Consider the following 15,193-nt stretch of genomic DNA (forward strand, 5'->3'; position numbering starts at 1 on the left):
CACCAAATCGCTAAAAGCACACTTTCTGGACCAACCTCTAACTTTCTGCCAAATTTGATGTAATCCCTTTTCAGCAGTTAGGGCTGTAGTTGTGTTCTAAAAATGCAAAATCCCTATAGACCTAACACGGGGATAACGCCTTTTAGGACCTCCCTCTTTTCTCGGGCCAGCTGGAAGGATCACCCCGAAACTTTCAACCCAGCAGCTGAACCATAAAGGGAAAGTTGTTAAAAAAGATTTGTGAAGATTCATCAAACGGCGCCGTAGTTATTGCCAAAACAATAAACACGTTTCCTATGAAAACTTTGGTCCGAACTAGAACGACTCCTGGCTATAGCCAGTAGGTATTCTGTCCAAGTAATAAGTATAAATATGTATATGTGTGTATGTATGTGTGTGTGCGTAATATATATATATTCCTCTTTTTCAACCTTGTCTGAGACAGTGCATGCACTGTCACTTGTGAAGATCTTTTTTTACTTAAAGAAAAACCTAAATATGGCCTTGGGCCCGCTCATTGGTTGGCATCATTGTCACTCGTATGTTCACTCTTCTGTGAGAGCATGTGGGCTTGAGTTTCTTTGTATGTTTGTCTCTTCCCTGGAACATGGACAAGTACTGCTTGATTTCTTCATTATTGTTCTTCAATGTTAGTTACGCTGGGATTGTGGCATTTGTTTGTAGGTTGGGCATAAAAGCGCGCATGCGCTGCTCTGCAAGGCATGTTTTATCTCCTCTAGGGGCATTGATCACACCCCTTGCTTCCCCTTGGTCCCTTTGTGTGCATATTGAAATTCCCTTCCTTTCTGTGGCTAATTTTCACATTTGGCCCGCCTTTCAGTGGGTCGTTCCTTTTCCTGGCAATGGCCCTGTTATTTGCATTATTGGTCATCTGTCTATTTCGTTTAGTTGTACTTAATTTTCTGCTTCCTTTGTTTAAAAATTGCTGGTTTCTCATGCTTGTTGGATCGGCACACACGGCTTCAGTTTCACAGACATGGCCCACGCAGACAGAATTTGCCTAGTGAGCAGGGACAAGCAAACGTTTTAAAATTACATGCATGCACAGAACAGAGGCTGCCACCCCCTCCCACAATCCGATGCCATCCACCTGCTGCAGACTCCAAAACCCATTAGGAAGCGGCCAGGCTGCACTGCTCCTAGCCAGAGCATTGCCATTCACCTGTGGCACGCGAGGTAACCGATTGTTGTAGCACCCAGGATAATGTGCAGCATGGCTAAATATTTATTAGATACCATAGGCAAGACCTATTGGCTATGCCAATGTTTGCTTGTTTCTTGCAAGACATCTTGATTTACATATTGGCGAGTACTTTGTAGAGTGCAAATTACTTCATATCGTATAAGATTTTTGCAAAGCATGCAAACAAGTAATACATCACTTTACAATATAAAGTAATTTTCACGCTGCAGTGTGGTCTCTCAGCCATAAGCATTGAAGCATAAACCTTTTTAAAACAATGCGTGTTTGATGAATAATAGATTGTCTGTATTACAAAACAAACATGTTGGCCACATGTCGCTTTTACTGATTATGAAGGTATAAACATACTCCCTTCCTTTAAGACTGTTGCCAGAGAGTTTTTGTTTTTAAGAATTAATTGCTGTTGTGTGATAATTAGTTATTTGTTGGGTTACCTCCCTTAGAATTTGTAGGATGTTTTAGAAGTCCTCACGTATGCAATGCTTTCAAAAAGGTTTATGTTTCACCCTTACCTCCCATCACGTTTATTCCCTTCTGAACCCTAAAATCACCCATTCCTCCCTTTAAATCTACCCATCCCTAAACCCTAAAACAAGCCTTGCCTCTTTTTGCATCTATCCACCACTGAACTTTAAAATCACTCTTCCCACCCTTTACCTTACATCCACCCATCCCTGAACCCTAAAATTACCCACATGTCCCTTTATCACTACCCATTCCTGAACCCTACAATTTACCATTACCTCCCTTTACCTCTTTAGCAACTTCAGGCTGTTTTAAGTAGATTGCAGCCCTCACAGCCATTTATGAATGGCAGTAATCATTTATTTTTGTTATTGCTTATTTTGTGTGTTACCCAGCTCCATCAGCCTTTGACTCACATTTCCTCCCCATTAAAAGATTGATGCATAAGTGTGTAGTTTAATTTGTTGTAGCTTTAAGTCTGCTCACAAGGTGTCATTGTCATTTTTCCTGCAAACTGGTAAGGGCGAACAATAATCCAAATTTAAGAAAATTGATCACTGCCTCTTTTAGTCAGAAATGGCTGCGTCATAGCGCTTTTTTCACCTCTAACATTCAGCCTTGATGCACGGCAACCATAATGCTGTACAACATGGCTAAAACATTGACAAAGGCAGTAGCTCTTGTACAGGCTTAACTTAATAAAATAGTAAACGTTACAAACCGTATATACATGCTCTTTCTGGAACTGGAGTTTCGCTTAACCTGAATTGCAAGTACTGAACTCAAAGTAGAAATAATAATATAAGGGAACAGGCATAGGTAATTTTCTCTTTTTTCCCCCTTAACTATTAAAGGAAAACACTTAATGGGGACGCTAATGTTTTATATTTATATACATTCTTCTGAGATGGCTTTATTTATTTTCTTCCCGATATTTAAAAAAAAAAAATGTTGTTCTCAATTATGACACATGATTGTTTTGTATTCTAGGGTATGGATTCCGTTTCTTTGCAATGGCAACCACTCCTGTCGTACGGTCAAAGTTGTCCAAGCTGGTGGATGAAACAGAGCAAGGTAAGAAGACCCTTTGTTTAGGAAATGTTGATGAATGGTAGGTCTGAGGTAGTGAATGTGAGTCATTACATAGTGTGGATCAACCTTTACTTTTTTAGGTCGAGGACTGCGTCGCACTGCGTAGCAGTTTGGGCGGAGCTCCGAGATTTAATGTTTCTTAGTTAGGGGGCTTGAACCCGCCTCTCTTCTCCATTGGCTGGCCTTGTAAATGCTGGTCAGTCATTGTAGGAGAGGGGCGTCACTCGGTTCAAGTCCCTTCTTTTTCGGATTCGGGGGCGTGTTTTTTCTCTTCTTTCTTGTTTTCGTTCTCTCCTCTTCCCATTGGCTGGAATATTACCTTCCAGCCAATGAGAAGAGGAGAGAATGAAAACCACGCCCGAATCCCAAAATGACGGTGCTTTCTCCGAGGCATTTCTGCCTCGCCTCGGAGAAAGATGGTGGTGATCAGCCGGAGCTTGCATGTTTAGGTAAGTCTGCTATTTTTCTTTTCGACCCCCCCCTGTTCCTCGTCCCGCTAGCTTGCTTTTTGGCGCCCCCACCCCACTGTTCCTCGTCCCGCTAGATTGCTTTTTTGTCCCCCCACCCCCCTGTTCCTCGTCCCGCTAGCTTGCTAAGCTAACAATGGTGGATGCGTGAGCTGTAGCTTCGTGCCAGCCCAACCAATATCCTTTAATTTAGCAACAGTGAAGCCACGGCATTTCTGAACTCTTCCCCTACAAACCGGTGTAGCCGTTGCTGCAACAATGCTGAGCTGCGAGAACTGTTCCGGATGCGAGACAGGAGCCGAGCCTGCTAAAATGACGGCTCCGAACCCGATGTGCTTGGTGGTTTAGAAGCCTGGGTAGTGCACCGACCCAGGGGGCTAAGGAGAGTGAAGACAGCTGGCTGCCATGTGGACCTGAGAGAGAGCTGCCGGTCCTGGTCCTGAGACACGCGACCACCCGGGGCAGATGGGCGTCTGAACTGCTGAGCGGTAAACGAAGCGGGCCGCTCGAGCCATTGCGTGCGAGGCTGTGGCAGTGGGCATCTTGGCGGGGCTGTGGGAGCAGAGACCACCTGTGCCCTCCTGCCCCGATCTGGTGCCGGGGCCACCTATGCCGCCGGCCATCGAGGTGAACACCGGAGACCCGAGATGGCGAAAGAACAAGATTGAGCCTGTCTCCCTCTGCTGGAAGTGGAGTTGCCCATGTGGAGGAGTACGAGGTTGCAAATATCCGCACCCCCCCCCCCCGGCCCGAGCGCCTGATTGACTCTCCGCCATGGTGGCTGGGGATGGCCTGTTCTACTCCTGGACACTGCGGGGGCTGGGCAGACTAGCGCTGCATCTGAATCGTCTGCTTCAGTGCCGTGGTTCCCCAGCGGCCTACGGGAGCTGGGCAGACATTGCGGAGCACGTCTGAGGTAAGATGTGGGCCACTGGCGGGTCGGGCCTGAACATTAGAGATCTTAAGGGACTGGGACATGCACGCTCCTTAAGTGGAGACCTGGACATGCACGCTCCTTAAGTGGAGACCTGAACTGACACCTGAAATCGGTCCTGAGACACAGATGGCAGCGGGACCTGACACAGGGCCTAGGAACAGGTGACGCACTGCCCCGGAGCTGGAGGGAGTGGCGGGGGCCTACAACATTGGGCTCCTTTCCTTTCCTTTGGTCCAGAGGCTGGACCTTGGCTGGGTACGTGGCGGATTGGCTCGTGGCGGACCAAAAAACAGTAAACCCCTATTGACAAGGCAATACTTGGTTCCTCCATGCTGGGATAACCCACCTGAGAGACAATCTGTTGTTGAGAGAACCTCTTTCGGAAGTAATAAGAGCGTTTCCAGAAACAATACTCTTGGCTGACGGACCAGCATGTCATGGTGTTCCCGGACTATGCTCGAGGAGTTCAGCAGCAGAGGTCCACCTTTCTCGAGGTCAAGAGGTGCCTCCGCGCAAACGATGTCCAATACTCCTTGCTGTTCCCGGCCCGCCTCAAGGTCCTACACAAGGGTAAGGCCATCTTCTTCGTCACCGCCGAGGAAGTGCAAGATTGGGCTGAGCTCCACTGCCCACTACTACCCAAGGCGGGAGCCCAACGTGACCAGAACAATCGCTCATGGAGATCCAGGAGACGTGGTTTGAAGCACCCCCAAGCGAGCCCCTCCAAGAGCCACAGATCATCCCCTTCGAGATCGCCTGATTTAACGCAGATCATGCGAGAGCGACGAGATGCCCTGAGAGCAGTGATTGAACTGCACTCGTCACCCCTAGCTCCAGACTTGGAACGCCAGCCCCACCTCTTCACTCCGGAGAAAGACCGTGACAGTGATGGCACAATGTCAGGAATAGGTCAGGCCTCCTCCCCCCTGGTCATCACGCAAACGATGGACGCTATCCTGGATGGACGACCTAGGACCTCCGAGTGATGTGTGACTGGATTGTATCCTCTTTATGAACACCTTGCTTACCGAATATGCTCTGACTCTACTTCAGCGCTTTTCCTATGTAGGCTCACGCGCGACTTATATCACTTCTACAACAGCCCGATCAGTGCCCAGCCTCGCATACACACGCGCTGCCACCCCCGCAGTTTCTTGTTGTATTCTTCCCCTAGTGGGACACTAGTTTGAATATGCCGCCCCCGGTGATGTATCCCCTGTATTGGGACTGTTTCCCGCCCCCTGTTACCACAGTTTTCCCTCCTGTCAGTTCCTGAACCTACCCCTCAGCAGCAGGGCATACATGGGCATGCACACGGTATATAACCTCACATTTCCCCGGGCCTCCTGGGAGCTCTCAGCAGTTTACACGACCTCTGATAGATGGCAGTTCCACGATCGAACGTTCATGTCCTCACACTCAATGTACGGGGCCTCCACAGGCCTCGAAAGCGCTATTCTGTTTACTCATACATCAAGCGCAAGACAGCTGGGATTGCCCTCCTACAGGAGACACACATTAACAGCACCGAATTGGGCAGACTGCAGGCTAAATGGCGCGGGACGTTCTGTGCCACGACCTACTCGGCATTTGCGCGCGGCGCTTTTATCTGGGTTAGGCCAGGCACCCCCTTCCGGGAACTCAAGCGGGTGGTGGACAGGGAGGGCAGATACGCTCTACTGGAGGGGCTTTTAGACGGTCAAGGGGTGCTCCTGGGCAGCATATACACCCCTAATGCTGAGCAAGACAAGTTCTGGGATCACCTTACGGGAGTCCTGGCCCAATTCACTGCTATTCCCTGGATCTTGGGAGGCGATTACAACTGCACGCTTGACCCCTCCCTGGACCGCTCGCACCCTCCCCCTCCGCGCTCCCCAGCCCCCCGACAATCAGAGCTGTTGCGTGCTTGGGCCACGCACTGGGCGCTCACCGATGCTTGGCGACACCTACATCCTCATGCCCGCCTCTATTCGTTCCACTCTATCCCTCACAACCTCCGGGCCCGCCTTGACAGGTTTCTATGCTCAGCGCAGATCCTCCCTACAGTCGTCTCTGTGGACTACCTGGGGCGGGTCATCTCAGATCATGACGCTCACATACTGCGACTCACCTGGCGCCCCCCACACCCACCAGTCCCTACCTGGCGACTACCTAGGGAATGTTTGACTGATCAGGTGTTCCGTGACTCGCACACACGCAGCATACAGGACTACTTCACACACAACACGAACACGGCTTCTTCGACACTGATAGAGTGGGATGCGTTCAAAGTAGTGGCGCGGGGGGAATGCATTAAACAAATCACAGGGGTCCGCCGCACGTTGGAACAGGCACTCACAACCACGGAACAGCGCCTAGCTACACTCACTAAACAAGCTGATCTCTCTGAGGAACACACTGCGCGCACGGCTGAAGCAAAGTCAGCCTACCAAGCTGCCTGTGCAGATCTCAGGAAATATAATTTTAGGGCCTATGCCTCCAGAGTCCATAGAGACAGGGACAAAACGGGTGCGATGCTCGCATGGCGGCCGCGACAGGACACCGAAACCAAACCGATCACGGACATCGTCACCCCGGAGGGCGAGCTCGCGCGTTCCCAGGCAGAGATCCTTCTGGCGTTCCAACGCTATTACACCGTGGTGTACGGCGCCCCGAACTCGCTCTCTCCGTCGTCTGTCACCCATTTCCTCGACCCGTTGCCACTACCCACGATCTCGGATGCCGACAAACTCGCGCTCGACGCCAAAATAGCGGCCTACAGAAATTACTCAGGCGCTGCGGACCCTATCTTGCAATAAAGCCCCGGGTCTCGACGGCTTCCTGCTAGAATACTATTCGACGTTTTCCCCTTTGGTGATCCCACGCCTGACACAGGTGTTCGTGACGGCCCTCGATCAGGGTGTGTTACCCCGCTCGCTACGGGAATCGGTAATCGTGACCTTTTTAAAACCACACCGGGGCCCACATCTTATGGGCTCGTATCGCCCCATCACTTTACTGTCTGCAGACTGTAAACTCCTCGGGAAGGTATTAGCAGACAGATACGCCCGTTGGTCCACCCGGACCAGTGCGGCTTTGTCCCGGGGAGAAACCCCTCACAGAACATCCGCCGCGTCTTCCATGTTCAGGACCAGGTACGGGACAGATATCCTCGCTCCGCCTGCCTCATCCTGGACCTAGAGAAGGCGTTCGACACTCTCCAATGGCCATACCTCTTCTCGGTCCTCCACCGCCTCAATATCGGCCCAGTACTTATGGCGTACACGCGGCTCCTCTATACCGACCTGTCCACACGGGTCCGGATTGGGAGGCACATCTCGGCGGCGTTCGAGGTCCGGCGAGGCACGAGACAGGGGTGCCCTCTCTCGCCTCTCCTCTTCGCCCTTGCGGTCGAGCCACTAGCGATCAGGTTACGCCAAGGAGGTCTGGACTGGGGCATTCCACTCGCGGAAGTCACGCACAGCGTCTCTATGTACGTGGATGACCTCATCTACGTCCGGGATATCACGGCCGACCTCACCCCCATATGGACGGCGCTTACCGAATTCACGGATGCCTCGGGCCTCCGAATGAATTGGGATAAATCCACGGTATATCCCTTTCACCCGGACCTGCCACCCCGCGATACCTGGCTGGCGACGCAAAAGATCTCGTGGTCCACAGATGCCCCCCGATACCTAGGAATTCGACTTTACCATTCTCCCGCTGCCTCAAAACGTACGTCTAGGAACGCCCGTTTTAAAAACATCCAATATTACATTTTACACAGGGCGTATCTGACACCGGCGCGGCTGCAGAAATTCTACCCCACTACTCAATTCCTCTGCCCCAGATGCCACTCCCCAGATGCAGATTTCCGTCACATGTTCTGGAGCTGCCCAGGCCTCCACCCCCTATGGCGGACGGGGCACGACACACTGAAAGACCTCACGGGCCTCACAACCCTAGACACCTGGGAATCCAGCGCGTTGGGCATTTTCCACATTCCGAAACAGCTCCCGGCACACAAGCGCTTTGTATCCCTAGTGTTACTACTAGCGAAAAGATGTATAGCTATGCACTGGCGATCATCAGAGGGCCCCCCCTACAGCAGCATGGACAGGGGCAGTATGTAAATGGGCGGCGGCGGAAGAGGACACCCTGCGAGAGGAGGAAGCTAAAGGCGCCCGTAAACACCCCATCTCTATGGAATGGGCCATGCTATTGCATCGCTTCTGACAGCTGACGCGCCATGATGACCCGGCCACGCCCACGCCTACAACCACCCCGAGGGACCCCCCACGAGCCTGCAGCCCCTGACCAATGACTAGTGCCGGACGTTAGCGACCCGCAGTCCCTCACTTCTACCCTGCTCCCGGGACGTTTGGCCGATGCCCAATCTAACATAACACTCCCGCCCTCTAGCAACCCTGCTCACTGTAAATGCGAGTCTTTGGCCCCTCTAACGCCCTACCCCCATCTCTTCTCGATATGCCTGTGCAAACGCCCAGATGCTCCTTCCCCGAGTTCAGTCCCCCCAGTTACTTGGCAACACCGCTGTACTGCCTTTGCAGACCCACTCCAATGATCCCCATGATGTTGATTCACATGCTTGCGCTTTTCTTTCCTTTCTCTTTGAATTTTTTTCTCCAAAGTTCTCTAGCATTTGTGACTACTTACATGGTCTGTACTGCTATGATAACGAAATGCCAATAAAAATAGGTTTAAAAAAAAAACAATGCTCTTGGCTGACCTTCAGTCAGAGGTCAGCAGGGAAGACAGCGAGCGAGCATTGTGACGTCACCATGACTGTGATGCTCCCACAAGAATCCACAATCACCAAGCATAGCGTGTATAGGAACATAGCCCTAGGGTCGATGCAATGCTAAGGTAAGTGTGGAATACACTTAAAAGTCAAAATTGTTGGCACATCTGATTCTTGGGAAGATTGTCTTTTTATGTACATGTTTCATTTTATACTGCTTCTTTCCAGGGCAGAATGTGGAATCAGTGAACGCTCAAATTCGTCCATAGGTCACTTAAGTGGGGCTCTGTGTGTGGGCGTGGGGCTCTGTGTGTGTGGCTCTGTGTGTGTGTGTGTGGGGCTCGCTGTGTCTGTGTGTGGGGGGCTCGCTGTGTCTGTGTGTGTGGGGCTTGCTGTGTCTGTGTGTGTGTGTGGGGCTCGCAGTGTCTATGTGGGGGGGCTCTGTGTGTGTGTGTGTGTGTACATGTATTTATATATCGCAAATCACCGACACGGTATCTAAGCGCTTGCTTAGGGAACCCGTCCTGGTATTCCCCTGTGAGATACCCCGGCAGGGTATCCACAAGGTGAAAGCCAGGCATCCCGCCGCGAGGGGCCGTAGTGGAGATTAAGCAAGCTATTGCCCAGAGTCGCAGAGTGTGACCCCGTGAGTCGAGTAGGCACCGGAGTGAGAATTATCGAGTCTGTGGAATTTTAGAGCCCGAGACCCGCCGAGGCGGGGAATCGAACCCTGGTCCACGGCCGATCTCAGCTTCTGGGTCTGCCGCCTCTAACCACTGAGCCACACTTCTCCACTCAGTGTGGGGGGGCTCTGTGTGTGGGGGGGGGGGCTCCCTGTGTGTGTGTGTGGGGGGGCTCTCTGTGTGTGTGTGTGGGAGGGGCTCTGTGTGTGTGTGTGTGGGGGGCTCTCTGTGTGTGTGGAGCAGGAGAGCGCTGGTGCCACACTTGCTCGTGAGGACTTTATTTTCATGACTTTGGAGTGCAAGTAAACATATAATTGTTAGATATTTGAAAAATAACTGTGTACCTTAACTATTACGTTTCTCATGATCTAGAATCAAATAGTGGACTAAGTTACCCTTTTAGGCCTCTGGTACAGACAACGTTAGCTCTCTATTACCTGTTCGTTTCTAATATGTACCATATTCTTCAAGTGAGCTTTAAACACGTCCCTTCACAATTGAATGGTTTTGTTTTTGCATCAGTACATTAAAAAGACCTCCGTGCGTTGCTGCACTTGCTTCATGACGTGACATGTGACCAGATATATGCTTACGCATCATTTACCCTCTTGGAAAAGATTTTCTTTATTAGACCCCTCTCCCCCCAGTGAAAAAGTGCTTACTGTGTTTGCTGATGCCTATAAACTCTATGACAAAAGCCACCGTTGGAGCTTTTTTAGAGCTGAGACAATTTGCGAATGTTTATTTTTCTTTGATATTGCAAACACAATCTGTTAGGTAGCACAATACCTCATTATTATCTTGGACGACCAACAGCCCATGGTGTTAAGTACAGTGCTTAAATTAGTGAACCTGCAAACAGACAATACTTATTGTCTGGCTTCTGAAAGCATACCAATGGCTTAGTTAAAAAAAAAATAACTAAGAGGTTCCAATATGCAAAAATGTGTCCAGGTGGAGTGTAACAGATTGTAGATTCCGAAATGCATCTTACACTGCATTTCGGCCACTATGGTGTATTGACATGCAGAGCACAGTGTCAAGCTCAGACCCAATAAGACAACACAAAAAAGTGCGCTAAAGCAGTGCTTTAAGTGGGCCGGGTCCTGCCGGTGCTCAGCACAGCAGTTCCAAAAGCAGGGACTGGACAGGTCCCTATCGGGTTCTTCATTTTTGCCCTCACCTGCAGGATGAAAAAAGAAAAAATCTTAGCTCTGCAGCAGTACCTATGCACTACCTTTGAAGTAACTTCAAAGAGACTTGTTATAGTTCTTTCAGTCTCATCATTTCAGAACAGAAGTATTTTCAATATTCTAATCAACAAAGCCATAGTTGTTGCTTATGCAACTAACAACCATTGGCAAAGCAAACAGGCCTGGCTAGTTGTAGGTGTAATGTTACTTGTTGTATCATATATCTGGTTTCTTTTTCCCTCCGTGCTACCTGGGAGTGCAAATATTTTTGATCTTTCTTTGTGTGCTGTTTTCCCCTCATTTCCCTAAGCTTAATCCGTGGCTTTCCTCACTCCTCCCCATCAAGAGTGTGTGTTCACCCGTGTATGCATGTGTGTGCGCACATATATACATGTGTGTTTTCTAATTATTTGATCCCCCAACCATTGAATGTTGCTGCGAAAACTCTGAGGTGCAGACGTGATGGTGCATGCATGTGTATATGTCGTCATGCTAAGGTAGCCGTAGCGTCAGGATGCAGAAATGCTCTACACAATCATTTGTTACCATATTGGGACTTTCTTTTTAGTTTATTTTTTAACTCTTACGCGTTGGGAATAAAGCTTTTTTGTTTGTGGCTACTACACAGCATTGGCAAACAGCAACTGGCTTGCTAATGCTGTCTATATAACCACTTCTGCCTCACATTTGCTGTTTATAAGCACTGTAAATAAGAGATTATAGTCTTTTCAAACTCATTGCTGTGAAGTTTATTAACATCAGAAAAAATAAATGAGTTGATCGATTCAGCCACGTTCTAAACCTAGATCTCCAGCTGATACACAGATCTCATCAGCGAGTCCGTAACTCACTGACCTGTCCAAGAAGCATTTATCTTATGTTTAACACTAACTCCCCAGATTCTTAGAGCCTTTAAAAACTGATGTTAATATGCCCAACTGAATGATGCTCATTGTATCGGCCCTAGAAAGATAAAAGCATGTGCCAGCTACACCAGGATTCAAAACCAACGTAGAAGTTAAACACAGATGTCAACAGTAAGTGCGTCGGTTTGTGAACATGTATATTTTGAATATTTTACAGTATGCAGTTTCCACAAAATTTGTCAGGGCCAAAGTGCAGGATTAAACAAATCTGTACATTTCCATTCAGGTGATCGTTTGCTAATGCCTGGTACTCATTTTAGGTTTCACCTGTATAGCGCTTGCACTGTGCTTGAGAAAACGATTGTGTTTAATATAAACCTACAAGGGAATTATATCCTGCCTCACTCTCTCACTATATAATACTCACTCTTTCACTTTTTACTACTTGCTCTTTAATACTCTCTTTACTAATAACTCTCTCCTACGCACTATCAACTACTCTCTACTACTCTACTACTTACTCTGTGTGTGGGTGCTAATGCAATAGGTCTTGCATATGCAAACGATTAATAATGCCGAGACCATTGCATTGTAAATGCTTGTTTAACTAGCTCTCTGGACAAGGAAGAAAAATACTAGAATGGTCTGTTTCACTTTGAACTAGCCAGCCGACTAGCCGGCGGCAGATAAATACCTCTTTGATCACAGTAGTAGCAAGAATGATTGCCTTTTCTTGAACAGTGTAAAATTAAACTGTAGTTTGTCAATTAACCTTTTTAGATTCCCATTGTACAAAGTGTTAGCTTGGGAGGCGGCACTGTGAAAACTGTTTTGATGTAGATTTGGAAGAAATTGGTTCAGAGAATTCTTTTCAATGAAACCCTTTTTAACAATTTTTAGGTTTCGTAACCTGGCGAGGGGCGAAGCCCCTCCCAGATCGAAATCTGTTGTTTAGGTTTCGACTTGGCGAGGGGCGAAGCCCCTCCCAGCTCGAAATCTTTTGTTTTCAGTAGTGATGTTAGAACAGCCTCTGCCTCTCATTGGCTAGCTCCATAAATGGAGGCTAGCCATTGGGAGGCAGAGGCTGTCAATCGCGCTTTCACTCGAAAACGCGATTCGGGGGCGTTTCTGGTGCTTTTTTTAAGCCCCGCCCCTTTGTCCCGGGCCGCGCTGCGATTGGCTGCCGGCCCGGGACACCCCCGTGACGTCATTCCCGGGCCGCGCTGTGATTGGCTGCCGCCCGGGACACCCCCGTGACGTCAGCCAATCACAGCGCGGCCCGGGACCTGACTTGTTGTAGGCAGTCTGCACATCTGACACCTCCGTTTGGGGACAGCTAAAAAATAATCTCCAGTTTTTGAAGCGACGGTTAAAAAGCGGTCATTTTGCACTGACCGAAGTGTTTTACTGAAGGCGCCGCGCATCTCACGGCAACAACATATGAATACCTGTGAACTCTTCGTCCCACCGACTATCACTTTATATCTTTGCATTATATTCATATGCATTGGGACACCTTACTCTCTAAAGCTTTTTACCCAAAATAATGCTTCATACCTGCCGCAGCATCTCTTTCAGTGTGCTCCATTGACGTCTTCCAGTTAAGTAATGCACAGTGGAGCAGATTCGGATCCTGCACTTGCGCGCTGGATCGGCACATCCAGACTTACTGAGAACCACGGAAATGCACAATTAGGTCGCCATCTTGGAATGGACCCAGGGTATTCACGGTAGTACGGTCAGAATTCTTTACGGTGACCTTAATCCTTTATCTTAGTATTACAGCAAGCTTCATTTCAACCAAATATTCACAATACAATATATGTATGCAGTATGTGTTACTAATATTAATTCAGACCTATTCGTAATTTATGTTTTGATCATATTTGTCACTTATAAAACACTTTCTATGTAGACGGATGCGTTCGCTAGCACATGGATTCAATCTTTCAAGTATGGTGCTACTTTAACTTTCGGAGTAATGTTGCCTGGGGTTTTCCATATACATTGGAGAAGGTGATTCGTGGATGACTTTGGTAGCCTAATTCAAGTGTTTGAAGCCGCGCCCCTGCTGGATTCCTGATTGGGCAAAAATACAACTCTGGCCTGTACTACATGTGTCCGCTTTACCCAGCTGGGCTTGTTGGGTCGGTGGCACCTCGTTGGCTAGAAGCAGGAGGCTTTCATGCTACTACCTCTGCTGGACATGACACACCCCTTTCTTGTCCTTGCGCTCCAGCCCCGGGAGCAACCGTACCCACCCGCCCCGTGACAGAGCACACTCCTACTCCTGCCCCCCCCCACACAACGAACCCTCCGCGCCGTTCATTATTTCCTTCCCCTTATTGTCGAGGGCCACTGTCTGCGCAAGGGGCAGAGGCCCGCGTTCTCCAGAGCTGAAAACATGATCCGTGTGCAGGGACTCTAAACACACGCATGCCTGGCCCGGCGCACAGCTGGAAAGTTGATCCCAGGACCTAAGTGGGCTCGAGGACTCGCCTTCCTGCTTGGTCTTGTGAGTCAGAGGAATAAATCCATCCGTGACCCACAGGGCGCGCAGCGGTCACTGGGAGAGGCTGGGGCTCTGTGGAAGGGGTGTCTCCGCAGTCTGCAAAGACAGACTGTTTTTGTCGGGTGCTTACTGCTTAATAACCAGCCAGGGTTTCAATGTGTGACGGAGAGGAGCTGTTAAGCTGCCCACAGGCCCCCGCCCGCCCCCCACCGAACACCCAACTCCCCTGCCCGGCCAAGCCACCTCCTGCTCCCAACGCTTACATGCAGGCGCTCCTCCCGCGCGCCCCTCACTGGCACCGGTCCCGAGGGCTCGCCTATTCCACGGCTCACGCCTACCCACATGTGCTCGGCCTCACCCCCTCTGCTGTCCTTGTCCTAGTTGGCTTTCCCAGAAATATTCCCATCCGTGTGAGAAAACCTTCTGACATGATTGATATGTTAACGAAGCGTAAATGTTCACGAGCAGTCTGCTGGTGATTCTACAGCATTCTACCATCGCTTCACACCGACAGAGTGCTAAAGTACAACTAGAGTACTGACCTTCTGTTTCATGGCAAGCGTGGGACCTGTCTGCATGCCTCGTTGCTAGGATACCAACTTTTAATTTTAATGTACATCCTTTGAAGTGAAGTGTATGACTATAAGATTTATTGTTAATACCAGTGATTCATTTGAGCTGGTTGTCCAGTGCTCGGCACCGGCACTTAATTGTCAGCACCAGCACTTAATTGTTAACACCTGCACTTATGACAGCTGCCATATGATGGCGCTGTTTGTGTAATGTAGTGGCGACAATACAGCAGTTGTTTATTCATTAAAGCAAGTAATACATGCTGTCAAGCTATTCATATAGCCTTGGGGACCTCAAACATCTTTATTGTCATGCTTGTAAGTATGTGATGGTCAGTAGTTGTGTTGTTATTGTCATTGGCTGCAGGAGTGGGTGGTGTAAGCTGCAGTGGCCTCCTGACAGGGCCCTGGCACTTATTTATGTTTTTTAACAAAGT

At 49.2% G+C, this 15,193-nt stretch overlaps 1 protein-coding gene across 1 annotated transcript in view; it reads left to right on the plus strand.

Moving 5' to 3' along the window:
* The window catches only part of SLC46A1 (solute carrier family 46 member 1), a 92,798-nt gene that overhangs the window by 30,753 nt on the left and 46,852 nt on the right, over window positions 1–15,193 (plus strand). The window contains exon 3 of the mRNA XM_078680119.1: window positions 2,681–2,764. Within this exon, the coding sequence (XP_078536245.1) occupies window positions 2,681–2,764 (84 nt within the window). The remainder of the gene's footprint in view (window positions 1–2,680; window positions 2,765–15,193) is intronic.

Source organism: Lissotriton helveticus, chromosome 3_1 (assembly GCF_964261635.1).
Source record: "Lissotriton helveticus chromosome 3_1, aLisHel1.1, whole genome shotgun sequence".
In the NCBI taxonomy this organism is placed as follows: Eukaryota; Metazoa; Chordata; class Amphibia; order Caudata; family Salamandridae; genus Lissotriton; species Lissotriton helveticus.